Here is a 21,858-nt window from a genome sequence, read left to right on the forward strand (position 1 = left end):
GATCCCCTTAATCCACTTCAGTATACAAATCCATTTGAAACGTGTTCCTTTCAAAGAAAAAGTGAATAAATAGAGACAACAGAAAAGAAGTATGAACAAAGAAGAATATACTTTTTTTTTTATGGAAAAAAGTTCTCTGTCCTGGATTGTGGCCTACGCCAGCACTCCCATGTGTCTATCTCTCTCCTCCCTATACAAAAAGACACCTCTACCCCCTTGTTGTAAGGAAGAGAGAGATAGACACATGAGAATGCTGGTGTAGGCCACACTCCCAGACAGAGAACTTTTTCCCTTTATTTTATTTGGAAAGAACCTTCATCTACAAAGGTACAACTCAAATCAACCAATAAAACCCTAAAAACAAAATAGGGGTAAATCTTTTTCCCTCAAAACTACAAACTATACAAAGTATAGAAAAGAGTTGTGATTTGGGACCTTTATCCGCTGTCGTGCCGCACGATGGCACAGCAGCGCTGCAGTGCACAGAAGTAGATAAAAATAATCTAGAGGCCCAAGCAGCGTTTAAAAGAAAAAAGAAAACCAAATAAGGGAAAAAGTTCTCTGTCTGGGAGTGTGGCGCACACTACGCCAACACTCCCATGAGTCTATCTCTCTTCTCCCCATGTGAGAAGACACCTCTACCCCTTATTTTAAGGAAAAGAGAGATTGACATATGGGAGTGCTGGCATAGACCACACTTCTGGTCAGAGAACTGCTTCCCAACAAATAAAAAGGAAGGAAGGCACGTAACGTAACAAACTCCCATTATAAAGTAAAGAAGAAGAAAATTCAACATTATAAACAGCGAAGACAGAGGACCCGTTCTCTTCCTTCCTAAATCCTAACTTAATCACTGTAATTAGTACGCTGCACGCCTCTTCTCTCATTGGTAAGTTGACAAGTCCTTCTGTTTTCTTGAATTCCAATTCTTCACACTAAAACCCTAGGAAGGGTTTGTGAGGGAAACTTTGCTCTATATTTATATTAATCTGTTCGATCATGCCGTTCTTTTTTGCATTCTTAGGTTTGTAAATCATTATCTTTGATTGACTCATCAAGAGAAAATGATAACTAACAGAGACAGAGATCGTCTTATAAGTCGGAGTAGGAGGAAGGAGAGGAGGATCAGGACTGACGATGCGGTGGTGGCGGTGGTGGTACCTGAAGCTGTGTTGATCAAAGTGTTTTCATGGCTCCCCGTGAAGTCCCTCCTCAGGTTCAAGTGCCTAAGTAAACGATGGTTTGATGTCATATCCAGTGATCCTTATTTCATTGACCTCCACTCTCAGCAATCCAATTCCAAATCACCATCTCGTCTCTTTTCCTTATCACGTAATTTGTTAAGGGAATTCAAGATCACTGATCCTATATCCCACTTATTGCCTACTCGCTTCGATCTGGTATGTCTCAAATCCTACGATAAATTTTATGTTTGCAATCCAAGTACACATGAATCCATAACATTGCCACAATTTCGGGATTCTCATAATGCTACCTTCGGTTTTGGATATGTTGAGTCTACCAACGAGTATAAAATAGTCCATTTCATTGAAACTTGCTTCCCCCCACCCTCATCTTTCTTGGACTCACATTTCTTCCACTTATATGATCCCAACCTCCCTAAGGAATGTAGAGTTTTCACCTTGGGAATGGGAAAGGACTCTCCTTCTTCTTATGCTTCTCCTTGGGCTTGGAGACTCGTCGGATATTATCCATATAAGTTCGAGGGTGCTCAATTTCCGGCTTTCATCACCGGAGCTCTTCATTGGTTGATCAACCACCCAGAGCTTCTTATTCAGAAAACAATCTTGGCGTTCAACTTGGAGAGTGAAGAATTTAGACTCGTCCCACCTCCCAGAGGTTTTAGTGATCTGATACAAATTCCAAAGCATCTCCAATTGGTAGAATTGAGAGGATTACTCTGCCTTTCATATGTTGAAAATTACAACAAAATGAACATATGGATGCTGAAAGACTACTACGATAATGAGAGTTGGGCAAAAGAGTACTGTATTGATCTGACTCCCTGGATGGATATTCATGGCTATTACAATGATCAGTATTATGTTCCTAAGGACATACTTTAAGGTGCTTATTGAGACGTTGAACGATGGATCGTTCTATTTCGATAATCAAACCGCAAGTTTTAGTAAATTTATTTGTGAAGAGACAGGTTCATACATTAAAGGCATTAGTTTCTACAGGGAGAGCCTGCGGTCACTAAGATATGTACTACAGGTACTGTACCTCTAGCTACTTATTGGGTCATCTTGCTCTGTTTTTTTTGTTCCCTGTTTGTGTTTCTTTGGTGTTTGTTGTAATACTATTTTTTCCCTTCCTCTTTATCTATCATTCGTTATAGTCTCACTAATGCTTTATTATAAATTGAAGCAGAGAAGAAGTTTGAAGTTTGATCAAATTACTGGAGTTAGTCCCTCTCAATCACAGCAGTTGGCATACATGGATCCACCAATCTATATTGTGCGCGTTTTTGCATTGTATGCCAATCCAGGTTATTCCTATTCTTATGGGGGATATCTCACAAATTTTAGAGGTGGTTTTGTTGCCATCGAAGGGAAGTTAATAGATGCAAGAGATTCCATTGAAGCAGATGCGAAAGCCATTCTTTGTGGGTTGGAATTTGCTCATCGGCTACGTAGACAGCGCATTGGTTCGATTTCTGAAGGCTGGGAGCTAGTTGATGCTATTAATGTTACTGGAGAAAGGCAAACTTTTCATCCAAGGGTGGAAAAGATTCTTACCAGGATTACTCATCTTCTTTCTGAATTTAATTGGGCTCAAATATTCTATGATCAAAGACTATCTACTCAGGTGGCTTGCCAAATTGCTTGTGAGGCTATACGGCGGCAGAAGGATAGGTTATATTTTGATCCACCTGAGTGGTTCATAGATGGGTGAACCACCTAATTATGTGGCTTCATTAACCTCTTTCTACTTCTATAGATTCCAATGTAATGCATATCATTCTACCCAACTAAGGTAGAGGCGATAATATGGTAAAAGGAGAGAGAGAGAGGGTTGGAAGTTTTACTTCTGTTAGACTGCAACTACACTTCACATTTCCACCAACAGTTTGAAAGTGATTTGTATGTGTAAATTGTTTAAGTTTCTATGATGAAACAACCAAAATGCTCTCCATTGTTCATTTTGGGGAGGGAGGGAGGGACAAAAACTTAAACAAGGGAGGTGCAAATCATTTCCAAACTTTTGAAGCTTTGAATTCTCAGGAGTTTGATAACAAAGAAGCTATGTGGAGTTCCAAAACTTAAAAACGGCAATCACAAAGTACAGTGAAGTATTAAAAAGAGAAGTCCCAATGGAGTTCTCATATACAGAAATCTCATATTTTGTATAGAATGAGTAATAAGTTTACATATTTTTGGGTGGGTAAAACAAAGAAATGGTGAAATGGTTAAATGGGCAATGGGCATTCATTATCATAAGAATCAACATGGTGTGAATTCTACAACAATTAAGCAATCTACATCAAATTCAATCCAACAATAACAAACTAGGCTAAGAATTGAACTCCCCAAAAAGACTATACAAGAAGTGGGAAAAAAATGAAAAAAGAGTGTAAACCTCGGCAATCAGATGATGCCAAGCTTACCTTCATCAGCTGCATGAACTGGCACTGGTGGCTCCCCTCTTGGAGGCTCATCGAGGTGGATGTGAGCGTAGTTGTTAAGGATCCCTGTACTCTGCCTAGAAATACTCTCCTTCTTCTCTTCCTCGGCTTTTTCAACCTTGTCCTTCATCATCTGGCTCAAGTCCTCAGCCGCCTTGGCAACCATGCTCAAGGCACTTGACACCCATGATGCACCACCCGAGATGTAGCGATACTCCATCAGGGCTGACCCTGTACTGCTTGCCTTCTGCTCAGCCAATGCAATGGCTGATCTTGTCTTCTCAGACACCTGGAACCGCTCATCCACCAACCTCATCTTCTCATTGACCAAAGTAGTCCCAATGGTTATCTTTTCTCTCAGGCCCATCCTTCTGTCAAGGGACAAAACAGTAACAGAGGCATTTGACGTCAAGTGATGCCGTTCATCAAAGGTCCTGGCCTTGTTAAGGGCATCCTTCCCCAGTACAAACCCCTTAGCAAGCATGCTGCTTACCACATCCTCAGCCTTCTTAACAGCTGAATTGGCATTACAGGGCTTCTACCACATAAAGAAATCGTTAAAGGGAAATTGCTTAAAATATGGAAGAGGGAAGAAAGTTTCTCTTAGCATGAACATGCATGTACAAACAAAATCGTAAAACCTATCAGGGGTCAATTTACTGACAATAATATAATCACTAGTTCCAGGGGTGTCAAACGGTTGGTTCGGTCCAGTTTCGGTTAAGTCAAACCAGTTTCATGCTGGTAATAGGCCAACCGAAACGAAACCATTAAGCCAAAAGTTGGTTTTGGTCCAGTTTGAATCGGGGTTTTATTGAGTTAATGTAGCGGGTTGTTATCGGGCTGCTACTGGTTCGTTTTCTCCATGAATATGCATTTAAAAAGTACTGAAAATAATGCCTTTTGTGTTAGACTTTTTTTTTTTTGGGGGGGGGGGGGGGTTAGTCTTTTATCGGTTTCAGCCAGTCCAATTCGTTTTTGTATCTACCAGTTTCATAAAATCCCAAACTGAAACAAACCTACAGAGGTTTGGTTTGGACTAAATTGGTCGATTTTGGTTGGAAAGACCGGTTTGAGCTGGAAATTGACACCTCCACACACTAAAGAACAGAACAGAACATTGCATCAGTACCAACTTCAGTGTCCTTTCCACTTTTTTTTTTTTTTTTTGCTAAACTGTCCTTTTCACTTATGGTAACATCAACATGGACAAATAATAAATACGTGTTTCCATATATCCAAAAAGACTCAGTTCCATTCACTAAGAAGCATGGTGTGTATGTTATGCTGAAGCAAGGATTTCGAAATGTCTGAAATCGAGTTTTGGTTGAAATCTGGTATTTTTTCCCATTCATGGGGAAATCTTGGTTAGAGGGGTTTCTGTCGAAACTAGTGAGTTGGAGGCATGGAAGAAAACTCGACTGAAACCTGTTGAAACCACCGAGTTAACTCAGTTTCGCAGGTTTCCGAGACGAGTTGAATGGGGATTTTATAAAGTCCCTAGATTCGACTAGGTTTCGACCATATTTCGGTGGTTTCAACACATATGTCCATCAAAACTAGGGGAAACTTGGCTCGAAACTAGGACATATAGGTATTTATGCCAGAAATTGTCAGAAATCAGGACAAACACTTAGTTATGTCTAATATCATGTAAGTAAATGTTTTTGTATTTGTATTTCATTTACTTAAGATATTATTCATAAATAAGCAAATACCCCTATTTGAAACAATAAAAATAGTTAAAAATTAAATTCAAAGAAAAATCAACCCGGTCAAGAACAAAACTAGATTTTTTAGGGCAATTTTTTCTAATGCTGGGGTTTTTCTCAAATCTAAAAATTTCATAAATCTTAATATAGTAAAACATTGCCAAAAACCAAAAGAGTGGTAAAATATTCATTTGTTTTGATGTTCAAAAACATATTTTCATTCAGAGCAATTTTGTTAGCATTCACGCAAACCAAATTAAGTTTGACCGGTGCATAACTCCTTCAATATAAATCAGATTTAAGCAACCTTGGACTTGTTGAAAAGCTATCAAAACAAAGCTTTCTTACAAATCCAAGATTGCTTAAAACTCATTTATATTGAAGGAGTTATGTTGAGGTCAAACCTTATTCGATACTATGTCCAAGAACAATATACAGTATCAAACTTGGATTAAAACCACAAGAAATATTTTTAGTGTTCTCTATGTGAAACTAATGCATGGATTGAGTTTAAAATGTCAAAATAGACAACACAACAAGAATCACGGTAAAAAAACAACTTCTGGGCCTCAAAACCAAGGTTCGAGTTAGTCTGGAGAAAGTCCTAAGTTTCGACCGAGATATAGTCGAAACCGTGACAAACTCGTTTTTTAGCTGGTCGAAACCTGAGTTTTAGGACCTTGTATAGGCCTGGTTCAAGGTGGTCCAACCATGTTTCGATCAACCAAAACATGGTCAAAACTGTCAAAACCACCGATACATGGTCAAAACTCTGCACTTTTAAAAATCCACCTCTAATTCATCTCGAAAACTTGCGAAACCGAGATATCTCGATGGTTTCAACAGGTTTCGACCGAGTTCTTGATCCATGTGCTGAAGCGAGTTTAGTTTAAATCCCTAAGTGGGTCATTCGACATTTGGTTGCTAGTAAAATCCTCAAGAAGCATGAAGAAGTTGCATGCTTATTTGATCCACGATTGGTTTAAATTGTACAAGGTAAATAAGCATAAGATAAGATTCTGCTCAAACTGACCAAATGTGATGAGGATTGTCAATTAATAGCCTAGCCAATGTAGTATTTACAATTTTAGAGGTTATGGTCTTTTTGACTAGAGAGTTTACCACTACCAACATTTACAATCCAACGGATGTAGATCCAAGGTTCAAGGTAGTAGTGGAGCTCAAATTGGTATAAAGAAAGACAGATGACTTTCAACTACAGAGTGAAGAATGAAGTCAGAAGTTCCAAATTTCAACAGTATATAACATGAAGGATTGTTAATCAAGAATTCAATATTTAGCAGACAACTAGCTGGCCATTCAATGGGACTGCAAACAAAATAACAAACTATGCCACATCCTGAGGTGGTATGGACATGTTCAACGGAGACTGTCGGATGCCCCAGTTCGGAGGAGTGACTTGATTCAGATTGAAGGTACTAAAAGAGCTAGGGACAGACCTAAAATAACCTTAGAAGAAGTGGTGAGGAAAGACATGCATAGTTTAGGTCTTGTGTCTAGTCTGACTTCAAATAGAACTGATTGGAGGGCAGGATTACTGTAGCCAACCCCAATTAAATTGCTTTAGACTGATCTGTAGCTTTGGTTGTTATGTTCCCTTTCCTTTCTTCTTATTGCAATCCGATTTTAGGTATGAGAGACACTTTATTAAAGAAATCACAGCTATTTTTTATTTTTTTTGGACACATCATGTTAGTGTAGAAGAAAAGATGTCTTATGCAGTTTGGAAAACTTAGAGATTCTTGTGACAATAATAATTTATCTTTAAAATTAATGTACATTAATATAAAATGAAATAGCGGCAAGAGAATGTTACCTAGTCGCAAGCGTATGCACAAGCATCTTGGGGGATGGGATTTCCGTCTTTCCATGGGGTGGGGCAGTCATTTCACCCCTATCCCACATGACCAATTAGCGTTCTTTTCCCCAATGAAAGAATACTAAACAAACATATGAGGGAATATTTTCTGTTTGGGAGCGTACCCTACACCCTCAAACCCCTTGTGTCTACATTGTCCCCTATGTAATGACCTCCTCTCCCCCCCCCCCCTTTTAATTAGGAAAAATTACTTAGATCCACTAGATAAGAATGGAAATTACAAGATAAGTAGGTTTCAAATTTGTTTTACATCTACTACTTTCTATTTTAATAAGATTTACTTAATCCCCAAAGTAGGTTAGTACTCATGCCACGTTAGAATAAAATAAAAGAAAACTTCCAAAATTTTTCCAACCTAATTTAATTGTTTTAAAAACTGTGAAATCCGATAAAAGTGCACCTTAATTGTAGGAGTGGAAATCAAAGCGGTTATTATCTCCTAAAAAAAAAATAATAATAAAGCTATTGCATGGAATCCAAAGGGAAGTAAATCTTAATTGCTAGAATAGAAAACAATAGAAACATATTAAAGAAAAAAAAAAAGATGATGGTTCACCCACTATCCTAAGGTTTTTGTATGATCCAAAATACCCTCTCAATACCTATTCCCACCCTGCGGCCTGCGATGAATGAGATCTCATTCACAATTGGTGAAAGGAAACTCGGTCATTAAAAAAAAACAAAAAAAAAAAGTGAGAAACAATAAAAAATAAAATAAAATAAGAACAGGTAACGAAAGTTGCGCACCCCTTCCCCTATTTTCCCCATTATGGTTTAAGATTAAAACAAATTTTTTGGCAATTTTGGAAGAGTACTTTTTTTTTATTCTTACATGGCTTGACCATTAACTAACTTTGGAGATTGAGTAAATCTTTTCAAAATGGAAAGTAGTCGATGTAAAACAAATTTGAAATCTACTTATCTTGTAATTTTTGTGCTTATCTAGTAGATCTAAGAAACTATCCCTATTCATTATACCAAAGTTGTGAGTGGGTGTTTCCTGTCAATATAGCAAACGCTCCAAGATAAGAAACACTTTCCCACGATATATAACATATAATTATTAAACATATATTAAATTATTAATGACATATGTTGGGGGAAAATTGTGAAAAAATCCTAGAAAATATATTAGGTGATGTAAACAATCAATATTTTAAGCATGCAACACTCTCAAACATTAAGCAGTAGGGAAATACATAGTTTAATTAATTTAACCATGAAATATAATGTTTATTCTATTATTTTGTTCTCAAATTTTATAAGGTAGGAAAATGGAAAAAAATCAGAATTTTTATGTTCTTCCACACTTCTCAATGATTTTGGCAAAACAAATCATCAAACACAACTTGTACATTTAGGATAAACACATATTCATCCAATTCAAACCGAAATAAACATAAAAGGGGGGGGGAGGGGGGGAATCGAGCTTTACCTTGGGCTGCACAAAAACGCTCTCAAATCCGAAAAATCCCTCTCTAGATCTCCGAAATCCAATGTTTTTGGTCAATTTAGACGCTAAGGGTTAGTAGATCGGCAAAAAAGTATTCTTCCTCCCCAAGTATGATGCTCTGCCTTGGACAAATTGTTTAGAAATATTCTAAAAGATGTAAGTCACTGGCTTGTGTTGGGTATTTAAGTTGCAAAGGAAAAAAATTATAATTCTAGGTAAAAATTATGTTAAAAAAGATGAATTATCATTGTTAAAAAGGTCAGTAATTTTTTTCTAATATTGCAAAGTATCTATTCTGCCATGTAGACAGATGATATGTCTATTCCGCCAGTTGGATAGAGAGTACAAGGTTTAGATTAGCCACTTTTCAAATTTCAATATAATTTTGTACGATGTACATACTTTTCTGACTATTTAATATAATATATCTTCCTTTTCTCATCAAAAAAAATAATAAAAAAAAATTCAAAGCCTAATTTAATCAAACACCCCCTTTTGTATCGGTACACAACTTGTGCATGTCCATGCATGTGTATCAATACTCTAGACATTATTGTGCACTCCTCCAACTTTGAGAGTGATCTGTCAGCATAGATTATGTCTTGTGATTTTCAGAAACATCATCTTCTATTGTTATATGTATAACTACCCAAAAAATTACAAGTGAAAGCAATACAAAAAGAGAAAAAAAAAAATTTATTCTCACAACCCACTTCATTAGCTTGTCAAAAGTGGCCCTACCTCAAGTGCCATGTGGAATTAAGAAATTTCAATTTTAACATTTGGATAGATAGTAAATAATCTAGATTAACTATATGTCAAATTTCAAACCTAATTCAAACAAATATGCTCCTATGTATTGGCATGCATCTTCATAGATGTCTGAGCATGCCTATGGTACATTGACCACTCTATGAAATCTCCCATAGTCCTGAATTTTCAAAGCTTTATTTTATCATTTGACAAACTTAATGTTGAACTGAAAATTTACATGTGAACAAGTGACCTTGGGGTTTGTCTACATGTCCATAAAATTTGATCCCATCCGATCTTTGAGTTGTTTAAGAAATATTGCCCTGTATGACATGGTATTTCACTTTATTTTTTTTTACATGACCACTGCATGGAAGCAAACATAGTCATACTTTATAAAGTCAATTCAATTTCTTATGTAAATAGAACACGGGCCAGGCCCGGTCCAAGCCGCCCACAAGGGGCAGGTCGATATGGAAGAGATGCCATTGAAATTGTAGTTTTAATTATCTTCGAGATTGGAGAGGAAGAGAAATTTTTTTATCCCTTTTTTCTGTATTCCCAATTTTCAACTTGCTTGTATCCCCCCAAAAAAATTTATTCTCATCTTGCTTTGACTGTATTCTGTACGTTCAAATTTGTTACATTTCTTTTAATCCGTTTGTTATCTTTCTATTATTGCAACTCTGTGTTGAACAAGACTTCACCAAAAGAGCTCATTTATGCCAATTTGTGGGTTTGATTGTTTAGCTCAAGTCACATGCCTAGCTGTCTCTAGCTTTAGTGGGTCATGCTCATGAGTAATAACTTGTTAGGAGGATTAAGAATTAGCAAGGGGGTTGTCTTGGAGAATCTCATATGTTATCATCACTGTAGTGAGTACTGATTTCTATTGCTAGTATTCGTCCCTCTGATTTTTTTTTTTGATTTGTTTTGCTTCTACATGGCATCTGATGTTTCAGTCCTAAGTCTAGAGAACAAAATGGTTATAGAAATTGTAGAAATGGGAAAATTTGATATTGACTAAGCAAGCTTGGTTATTTGAAATGAATTATGTAATTTAAGGTCTTACAAGAACAAGAAGATCTTGTTGGTTGCATCACTGTATTTTGTATGTTTCTTGGATATCCTTCTGTAGGTTATACAATTTCTCATAGAAATGTCTAGCCATATTCTAAAGATGAAAATATTGGATTTATTGTCTCACATAACAAATTTTCATAAAAAGGATAATTCTACAACAATGATTCATCATCCAATTAGTTTCCTTCCCCCCTTTGCATTTATCCAGGGAGAAAATTTGCTGCATTTCCATGAAAAGGCAAATGCATAATTTTACTGTTATTTCCAATGGCACCAAAATCTCATCAAGCACATCAAAAGGAACTTTTCACCTTTTGTTTGGAAGAGAACTCTGAAAACCACTAAGTAGAGCAGTCAACTGATTGATACCTGATTAGAACCATCCTGAACATGGTTCATGTATTCCAAAATAGAGGTAACCAAGCTCAATGATTTTAAGACAATCCCCCAGTCTATAGCAGTTGGTCCATTCAAATCTAGAATAATAACATCTCTCTGCAAAAAAGTAATTAAAATCAATGGTTTCAAACAGAAAACATGTTAAGGCAAATTCTACAAAATTCATTGTAAGGAAAAGGCTTTGAATTGATATAATCATCCTTTTAGGTCTTCTTTTAATTCAATAACAAGCATTTTTATCATCGAAACTGCATCAACTTTCAGTACTAAGACACTACAGCTTCAGCACCACAAGTTAAGAACCAAAATCTTTTTTTTTTTTTTTTTCCTTCTCTATTCTTTTTTATCAGTTCTGCAAATAAGCATAACCAATTTATCAAATCATTGACATTAAGCAGCCTTTTTAATAAAAGAAAACCTATCAACACACATAATGCTTAGAAAGTGACATCCTAAAACCAAATTTACAAATTTAATGCCCCAAGAATACAATTTTACTTGCTATTCACCTCCTAAGTTTTGCGTAAATTGAAGTTAAACTGTAAATCTGGGACTAGCCCCTAAAGTAAACACAACCACCAAAATGACCAAGCAACAGATAAGTGCCTCCCTGCTGAGCTCAAAACAGTTCACCCAAGGCATGGAAGCTCGACAATCAAATTTCTAGTAACCTATATTGAATCAATAACCTTACTAGTTGCACATAATAGCATGTATACAGTCTCCATATAGACCTTGAGACTTGAACCTAACCAAGTTTCAGATATCCTACTAGAAAACAGTAAACAGGTCCATTCAAATTTAGACAAATCAATCTCTCTCTCAGAAACAACAAAGTAGCTGTATTGTCAACAATTGACGGATTTGAGATTCATTGAGAGTAATGAGTCAACAAGGAGAGAGAACAACACAGAAACATTAATATTTACCTTATCAAAATAATTTGAGCACTTTACAATAGGTTTTCTCAACCCACTTCCTCAATTCCATCTCCTAGTCCTAGCAGACTAGTATTTCCTTTGTATAAATCCAAAAGATGAGGAACTTCTTTCTCATATATGATCACAAAATTTTCAAAGAAATGCTTCTCACTCTTTATCAACAGATGTACCATTTTAAGATTTTCCTTCACTAAACCTTTCAATATCAATACTTGTAAAACTGAACACCTTGGAAGAATCCTCTTCTCCAAGCTAAGCGCAAGAAGTTGCCGGCGTGTGATGATAACTTCCCGTTCCCAACCCATTTTGTTAACAAAGAAATCCATATGGCTTGTTATCTTCTTCTCAGACGCTGTCATAAAAGAAGGGTACCTCCTAAATGAAACCCCACCTTCGATAAGCCTCCACTTGCTGCTTCCATTTCGATTATTTCATTGATGTAAACACAGATAGAGCCCTCATAAATGTGTATTTTGAAAGATCAAAATCCATATGCTTAATCTCCTCAATCATCTCTTTGAACAGATTATTTTTAGGAGTCCACGATGTGGGATAGTAAGTTAGTAAACGCAGGATAATGGACTCCGTTACTCCATTTTCTCTCAAGATTGCAGTATTTCGAGCCACAGTCTGTATATCACAATTGATGAAACGAGCTTCACGTTTTAGACCAATTACAACATTCTCCAGAGTCCCAACTAAATGCTTCCATAAATAAAAACAGGGATAATTTTGTTTTCTAAGCTACGGAACAAGAACTTTGAATCTTTGAAGCGGATTTTGGCAATGTTAGGGCTCGAAACGCCCAAGGAATAGAAGAACTCAAGTTTTGGGAGAAGGGTGTTTGTAGGACTGGCAACGAGCAATAATGGATACTTTCTACTGAGTCTAGAAATCTGGGCTTCGGTGAATCCATGGTTTCTAAAGAGGGTAAGAACGGAATCTTGTCCAGAGGATTCAAAACCAACCTTCTTGGATGCACAGATGGCAGCTGCGCGTGAGAGCCCACATGAGCGGATGAGGTAAGAGACCCTGAAAGGGTTCTGATTTCTTGAGGCTTTTGAGGAAATGTATTTGAGAGATGCAGGGTTTTCCAGAAAACCCAGTTGGGTAGTTGAATCTCTTATTAAGGTTCTCCCTATTGGACTATTTTGAAGAAGAAACTAAACATTCGGAAAAGTACTAAAAGCACAATTAGTTCTGACTAGTAACTTACGGAAGGTTCTTCAGAGCGCGGCTTCTGTTTCCACTGCTTTCATCTGCTCTCCAACTTTGTTTTTTTTTTGGGTAAGAAATAAATTTATTGAGAAAGAGAGCAGTTACAAGCAGGGGCTTCAGAAGCGCATAGCGTTTGAAGCCACTGAGTGGATATGGGCCATTCTATCCTGCTCGGAGAGAGAAGGCCTTTCCTTGCCAAGGTGTCAGCTATCTGATTTACACACTTAGGAATATGGGAGAAAGATAATTGCTGAAATTTAGATAAAAGGTCCCTGATGTCTGCCAGCACTGCAATGGAGGTGACAGGGGGCCGTCAATTTGCATCTAGACCGTTGGGGTGGTTGATTAGCACTAGATTGTCTGATTCCACTTGTAGCTTGAGAAAGCCTTTGTCCAGGGCTGTACTGAGAGTGCTGCGCACAATAATGGCCTCGCCTTGGAAGATGGAAGTAAAGTGCATGGCCTCGGACATGGAGTTTAGGGTTTTGCCCTGTGAGTCCCTGAAGATGGAGCCAATGCCACCATTAGAGTGTTGGAGTGATGCATCAAAATTAGCCTTGACTGTATATGTGGGCGGGGGTGACCAAGATGGGTTTTGGGTGGTGTTTGGGCAGGTGGTTATCGGGTGTGGAGGGGAGATGGGGTTGGCTTGAAGGTACTCTGAGAAGGAGCAATTGGCTTTGTTGAAGATGTCCAGGGGAGACCATTTATGGTCATTAAAGATGAGGTCATTCTACGAGGTCCATAGGTGCCAGCAGATGAAGCTAGCAAGGGCAAGGTCCTCACGAGCTTTCTTTTTATCCCTAGAGAAGAAAGGGTCCCAGCCTTCATCTACTCTGCAACTTGAGACCAAAGTTCTCTATGAGAAGCCTTTTAGCAAGTGGCGCTTTGGAGAACCAGTAGGTCTATTTGGCAATGAACAAACATCTTATGACTGAGTTATTGGAGCTTTTAAATCGATGTCTTCATGGACCATAATTTTTTGGGAAGAATGACCGGATTACACAAAATCAGGTTTAGTTATACAAAATAAACCACTGATTGATGCAGTTAACAAAAATACACTACTATGGGTTTGGATTTACAAAACTATCCAAAATATTATTTCTCTCACAAATAAAAATGTCTTGTGACAATTTTACCCCACCTCCCCTTCTCTGGTCACCGATCACAGATCTTTGCCCACACGCCCCAACCCCCTGTTACACCACAACCCACCCCAATTTGGATCCTCTACTGCCGAGCTACCCCGTCCTGCCATGCTACGTAGACACAACAAGGTAGGAAATTACCGCTTTACCCCTGCCAAAGCATTTTGCCCAAGTGGGGGTATAGCGATCATTTCCCGCCTTACTTTGTTGGCGTAGCATAGCAGGACGAGGTAGCTCAACAGTAGAGGATCTGGATCCTAATCCACCCCACCTTCCCCTACCCCCTTCGTCTTCTTCCTGCAATCCTCTTTTCTTCTTATTTTTTTTTGTTTGGTAAAAGCTTCTTCCTTCTTCCTACAATCCTGATTCTTGTCCGATAGTTGTCTCGAAGCAAAGTGCAATGGTAGGAGAGGTGGAACCATGTCACACTGTGCGACGACTGCGAGTTGTACGGGATACCCAGGGTGGGGCGTGGACCATGCCGGTTTGGGATGGTGGGCAAGCAAACACACCCCAGGCGGGGGTTGTGGGTCATGCCGATCTGGTGTGGCGGACAGGCAAAGACAATGGTAAAGTTTGCAAAGTCGACAACAACACTAATCTTCTTCAGAGTGACATGTAAAATCCAAGTCAAGGTGGAGATTGTTGGGTTTGAGTGTGTCTTGTATTTTGTGGGTCCACATAAATGTAATTAGTCTGTATTTGTTACTGGGACAGGTTTTGGGTCCATTAAATGTAAGGAGGTAGAATTGTACTTGTGTGGGGATTAGGGTTTTAGGTTTCTCTATATATTCTTTGTGTGGAAAACCCTGACAACAAGCAAAGGAGAATACTTTGTGAGGTGGAGAGTAGTGTAGAGAGCTTTTTAGGAAATAATGGAAATTTTCTGGTTCTCTCAGGTGGATGTAGGAAATCTTGTCGAACCAAGGTAAATTCCTTGCATTGTATGTGATTGTTCGTTTGGGTTCTTCCTCGTGGTTGTGCATTTGTCTCCAACACACTTTTGATCCTAATATATTTATGAGAAAAATAAATTAGAAATAATTGGCCGTATCATATAGGTTGATCTAATTCCATTCCGGTGACTATCAATACGAAGCATCTAGACTCGAAATGCACTTAGACTTAGTCTCCTATGAAATGACCATCCTGCCTCATGAAAAGTAGAAATCCTGCTACTATTGATGCTTCCACATGCAATCCCATTGGCTCTCATGTTGGCACAGGAGCCACACTCGTGGATAGAAAACTCTCCTCCATAACATATAGTTATCAAATGGGAAAAGGTTCTCAAGCCGCCGGGGCAGACTATACTAACACCCCTGTGGGACTATCTCTCTCATGCTCGTATGAAATGATCTTGTTGCCCTTGAATATGTTCAAAATTTGCTTGTAAGAGTTATCAAACAGGTTACCTCAATAAGAGGGTTCATTATCTGATTATCAGCAAAAGAGACAAAGATAGAGGTTTATTGAAAATGTGAACTAGGACTCCATCATAGACTCATTCAATACACCATGAAGACTGACCCTTATTGGAGAGCAACTAACTATTTCATTAATCGAATATAACTTAGCTTTAAAGTAGCATGTCCCCATCCTTGTCCTATTTCTCTTCTATTTTATATTTTTTATTAAAAAATAATTGGCAATAAGAGGAAACATCTATATTAGACAAATGTAATAATAGAGCATGCTATAAAAATTTTATTTTAATTTTTTAAAAGAAGACAAAACATAGATGAGAGCAAGAATTTTTATCGTCTATGATTCCCTGTCCGGTACGGTTCCTATAGTCCTCTAACAAGAGGGGGGTGGACCTCACCAAGGCAGAGTTCGATCAGGGAGTGGAATGGCCAATTTGCCCCCCTTAGTCAGAGAATTGTAGGAACTATACTGGACAGGGAACCATAGGCAATAAAGGTCTTGAGAGCAATGGGAGTGCTTTACTCAGGCAAGTCGTCCGAGTCAAGTTAAAAAATAAGAAAACTTGTTAAGAGTCATGTAAACTCGCTTAGTATAAAAATTGGCCAAACTTAGCCTAAGTTTATCTGCTTCTTAAGAGACTCGGTCTTTACGCTCGAGTCACATAAAACTTGTCGAATTCGGTCAAAAACTGTATTTCTCTACTTCTCTCCGGCCAGATATGTTAAACCCTTGAAATTCTTCCCCATGTCATATGTATTTCAACAGGAAAACCTTTAGAGAGTGATAGATGTCATAGAGGCCCTCAATGTTACTGCCATTTCTAAGATGAAATGACGAGAAAGGAAAAAAAATGAGCTTATCTCCTTTAGTGAATTCCATCTGATCCATTCCTTTCCCAATGTGCCTATGCAAGAAAGCCCTCTTCCTAAACATGGTTGTGAACTGCTCTGCTCGCTCACCCTCTTGAACATCTATTAGATGGAGATTGAGTTCTCAATGAATGTTGATGGTACTATTGTGATCATATGAACAAAGTCAAAGAAGATTCTATGATGTCGTAGAAGGAAAGGAACATTGAATTTAAAACTTTAGGAAAAACTTGACTCGTCCTGACCAAGTTTGACTCGTTCAACTCACCAGGTTTTGGAATCTAGAGAGGGCGAGACAAGTTTTTTTTTGATGAAATAAGAAAAGTTCTATATTAAGATAAAGGAACATATACAGTATTTTTCACCTGGGCATAGCGAGCCAAGTTACGAGCTATAGCTATACAAAAACGATCTCCTTGCTTATCATAACAAACATCATGATATAAGTCCGAAATATAAACTAGGTCTTTCACAAGCTCCCAAAGCCAAGTGGAATTGGTTGGAGATGGAAGAACATCGGTGATCTTTGGATTTGAACACCATGCTTCTTGAATCTTCAACACAAAAAACGAAGCAATTTATATTTCGAACTTATATAGTTAATTGACTTTGCTCTTGGCTGATTATTAATGTTACTTTCTCCTAGTATTGTGAATTCAAGTACTAAAATTGAAATTGAATTGAGTGAAGCAGCCAATCTGGATCAGAAACAGTGAACACTGATATTAATTATTAGTATCAATTTGCAGGTGGATCTCTAGCCAGGAAAACCGTCCTAATATTGTCACCCTCTTTTTCATACCAAAATATATAACATTGGCAAACATGAGCAGATCCATATAATTAAAAACCCACAGCCATCTCATTGGTCAAATTCTAACTCCAAACAAGTAGGAGTAATCGGAAAAAATAGAATTCAAATTGATAATAAAATTAATAAAATGCAACTACATTTCTTTTATAATGAAATAACATCCTTGTAATATATAACATTTTTTAACCCTTCACCATCCTTGGACTGAATTTTGATGGATGAGATGAGCATTGGATGATCTATTACATGCACGCATTCAAATTCTAGGCATGTAAATTAGACCATGTTACATAAGCAATATCACAAATCATTGTTACACTCAAATTTCCCCCAAAAAATGGTTTCTATACACAAGTTACGATGGAGAGAATATCTACATGGCTATCTAATTTCTGCCATGTGGAGTTGAGAAGATCGCATAAGCTGCCACACCATTGGATAGCTTGGTCTCCCACAAGGATTACCTAAAATTTCAATTTAGATGGGCTATTTCAACCATATGGTCTAAAATTTCAATTTACATGGGATATCTCAACCATATGTTCTCCATGCGTTAACCTTTTCCAATTAGAATTCTAGCCATCTCATTAAACTAGGAAAAGCTGATCTTGGCATTCCAATAGTTGGATGGATAGGGGATCTGTCAAATTTCATACCAAAATTCAATCACATGGGCCATTTTATTATAGATATTTTTTGAGCCAATCAAATGTAACCTGAAATTGACTCCTAGAATGCATTGCAAGGTAAATGACATGCAACGTGATAGATAAAAGATGTCTAAGGGTGCCCATGTAAAGATGCCTCTCAAGGGACCTTTTCAGTTCTCTCAGTTTTCTCCCCCTCTCCTCCCCATGGTAAGGTTCTCTTGAACAGAGCTTCACTTACAGATGGAAAAGGTTCTGCAATCCAACGAAAAATAGATGCATAATCACAACTAAATGAATCAACTCTGGTTAAGAAAAGCTCTAAAAGTCATACCATTTTTTACATCATCCACTCTCTCTTGATACGGTAAGGTTATCTTGCAGCGCCCGTTAAGAGAAACTTCTCTTAATGAGGGGAAACAGTTAGATCCATTTTCCAATGAAAATAAATACATAAACACAACTACACGAATCAACTCTGTGGTAGAAAACCCTGAAAAGTCATGCCATTTTTCCCCTTTTCATTTGACAGATCCCATAACTAATTTCTCAAAAAGTCACTGTTAAACAGTCAGCCCAGGCAATAGAAAGTTAGAAACAAAGTTATCTGTACACATTTTAGACAAGATACATCAGTCAACCAATTTCAAAGATCAGAATACCACAATGCAAACTACATACTACTTTTTAAGTTCAGATAGGATTTAGGCTCGATCAGATAACAGATTTCCTACTCATTTAACAAAAACAGTTAAAAAGTGGAATTGGCGTAAGGTTTACTGCTGGAATTCCACATTGTGATCTGAATAAAATGCATAAATTCTATAAATAAAGTTAACCAAGCTCATTGACTGTAAGATATCCAGAAAAATCAACTTTTCCCTCAAAAACCAACAAACTTAAATCTATGGTTTTAAAAAATGGAGCTATTTTAAAGTCAACTTGTGCGGTTGTATCCTATCGAAGACCGCTTGGGGCTATTGCAGGTGGAGGGGGCTGGAGGTCCCACCACACGGATTAATCTGAGCTTCTGTTTTGGCTTTCTCTTTTGTTTCATCAGTGTTTGTTTCGGCTTAAGCTTCTACTAATATAGATGCTTTTGAACAGCTTCTTCAGATGCTGATTCTCCCTTATCATGGAGAGAACGAGCCTGTGAGCAAGTAAAAAGAATGAGCCATAAACTAAGAAGCCGCGATTTCTCCTGAGTCCTGATCAGTCAGTAGGCGAGCTTGATGGCATTTGGCTTGATTAGAACAAAGAAGGCAATGAATGGGTTTTCATAGATATAATCATCCATTTAGAATTTTTTTTTTCTCTATTTTCTTCAGGATAGAATGTGCTTCAATCCCATGACAGGCAGGTGTGTAATGTGTGACCAAACTGAATCTTTGGTAACAAAACTGCTATATTCCTTCTCTTTAATAGCTACATGTTGACAACCAAACACATCCAAAAAAAGGATTTTTTTCTTCTTTCTTCTTTTTTTAGCTTTTTTTTTTTAAGGGGGGGGGGGGTGGGGGAAGGCAATCCCATATTTTTTCATGACAAATCATCATAAAAACTTTAAGCAATCTTGATAACATAAAGTACAAGCTTGTTTGAACATAAATGTTAATCAAAGTGGTAAAAAACCAATTTTGCAAGTTGTTCAGTACCATAGTTATCAAGGCGACGCCATGGTGTCTAGGTGGAAATCTAGGGGTATGGTGATGGGGCGCCTTATGGTATGTAAGAGGTCGCCTTGGTGACCAAGGCGACTCCTAGGCAACCAAGGCGACGCCTTGTGAGCAAGGCGGTCGCTTTTTGGTGTTTTTTTTAATATTTTTGTTTTTTAACTTTTTTTATGTACTTTAAGTTATTCTAATTGAAAATATGTCATTGGTTGTACATTTTTGGTTCCATGCAGTGAGAAGAATGGAATCATATGTTAAACTTACAAAAAAAACCAAAACCTAAATACCAATGCCAAACTCGATTCACCTAATTACCTTTGCGGGACATACCAAAATCAAAAAGAAAAAAACGAAAGAGAAAAGAAGCAGCGCAACGGCGACTTGCAGCTACTCCGACAGAGCTTAGCTCAGACCTCAGTCCTTCAAGGCTTCGACTCCTTCTCAGTCCTCCCTCAGTCCCCATCCTCCACCGGCATCCGGCATGGTGGCGACGTGTAGCGACTCTGTCAGAGCTCAGACCTCAGTCCTTCGACTCCTTCTCAAGTTCTCAGTCCTCCCTCTCAGTCTCCATCCTCCACCGGCGTCCGGCAAGGCTAATTGTAAGTATTGTGTTTTTTTTCTTCTCTTTTTCCTTCTAAAATCTAAATCCCTTTCCCCTTTTTAAGTTCTAACTTCTAACCTCTCCTCTCCACCGACACCCCCATCTCCAGCATCCACCCCCACCGGCGACATCTCCAGCCTTGTAAGTAATGTGCTCTTTTTTCTTCTTTTTTTCCTTCTAAACCTATACCCCTTCTAACCTCTCCACTCTCCATCGACATCTCCAGCCTTGTATGTTCTTTTGTTTACTTCTTAAGAGTACTTCCTAAATGCCATGAGAATCTCATCCTCAGAAAAATCCCACCTTCGATAAGCCTCCAATTTCAGCTTCCATGTCAATTTGTTCACTGACGTAAACACATATAGAGCAATCATAAACGGGAATTTTGAAAGGTCGAAACCCATTTTCTTAATCTCCTCAACTTTCTGTTTGAACCGGCCATTTTTAGATGTGATAGTTTTGGGATAGTAGGTTAGTAAACGCACGATATTAGACTCAGGCACTCTGTTTTCTCTCAAGATTGCAATATTTCGAGCCCCATTCTGTGTTTCACAATTGATGAGACTATTTTGACGTTTTAGACCAATAACAACATTCTCTACAGTCCCAACGAAGCTTTTGAAGAAATTAAAAGCAGGCATGATTTGGTTTTCTAAGCTAGACCACAAAACCCATGGGCCTCTGGAAAGGATTTTGGCAATGTCAGGGCTCAAAACGCCCACCGAATAGAAGAAATGAGAAAATCCGTGAAGCCTCAAAGTTGGAGAACCTGCAGGTTCGTTTGGTAATGAGAAGTCATGCGATTTCACTTCTTGGAAGTCTAGACCAAAAGATCTCTCCATGGGACCGTAATTATATTTCACCTAGTGTGCAGGGAATGCTCACGTACATAAATAACTCACAGCCGTTCAGATGGAATCATGGGCCTTATTTTTTGCCACATGGCAATTCAACTAGCATTTTTTTATTTATGAAAGTGTAATCACACAAACTAGCATTTGATCTTAGCCAAAAGGCCGAGGAAAGGTATTGGCAATTCAACTAGCACTGATAGTCTGAGTGATGTAGATTCATCATAGAAATTGGCTTATTTCTTTAGAAATAGGCCTAGGATTGGGTTATATACATGTTGGGCCTTTGTTCCCAAGGGTTTTCTATGTATTAGGCCACTTTAATGAGCTTAAACTAGGGGTACATAGGTTGCATACGGGATTAGCCCAATACTTAGTTTATTTTTATGTTTTTTTAATTGAACTGGTTTAAATTGGTTGCATCCAATTGGTTCAATTTAAGTGATCATGTGACTTGATTAAGTGGTCAAGTGACAACTTAGGTAGTCATGTGATATTAGTTGGGCTGGATTAGGACTCTATAAGTCCAGCCATGTTTTGAGTTTATTTCCTTTAGTATTCTAGTTTCCTAGTTAGTTTAAGTTACTTAATAGGTTAGGGATAGGGTTAGGCCATTCTTTTTTAGTGTCTAAGTCTATTTTTTGAGTTTTCTATACAAGTTTGTACGGGAGGCCAGCATTACATACGAATTTTGATTAATAAAAACTCAGCTTTAT

The 21,858-nt window shown here is 37.9% G+C and overlaps 2 protein-coding genes across 2 annotated transcripts; one reads left to right on the top strand and one right to left on the bottom strand.

Annotated features, from left to right (window-relative positions):
• The first annotated feature begins 1,064 nt into the window (after positions 1–1,064).
• On the top strand, positions 1,065–2,087 carry LOC122645339 (F-box protein At3g07870-like). The gene has a single exon (XM_043838652.1). The coding sequence runs from the start codon at positions 1,065–1,067 to the stop codon at positions 2,085–2,087; it is 1,023 nt and encodes a 340-aa protein (XP_043694587.1).
• Positions 2,088–3,443: 1,356 nt separating this feature from the next.
• Positions 3,444–21,133, bottom strand: LOC122645341. The gene is made up of 4 exons (XM_043838653.1): positions 20,553–21,133; positions 11,926–12,262; positions 10,920–11,045; positions 3,444–4,187 (listed from the first exon to the last, which is right to left on the bottom strand). The coding sequence occupies exons 1-4, from the start codon at positions 21,131–21,133 to the stop codon at positions 3,612–3,614; spliced, it is 1,620 nt and encodes a 539-aa protein (XP_043694588.1). The 3' UTR covers positions 3,444–3,611.
• Between the last annotated feature and the right edge of the window lie 725 nt (positions 21,134–21,858).

This window comes from Telopea speciosissima, chromosome 11, assembly GCF_018873765.1.
Source record: "Telopea speciosissima isolate NSW1024214 ecotype Mountain lineage chromosome 11, Tspe_v1, whole genome shotgun sequence".
NCBI classification, from domain to species: domain Eukaryota; kingdom Viridiplantae; phylum Streptophyta; class Magnoliopsida; order Proteales; family Proteaceae; genus Telopea; species Telopea speciosissima.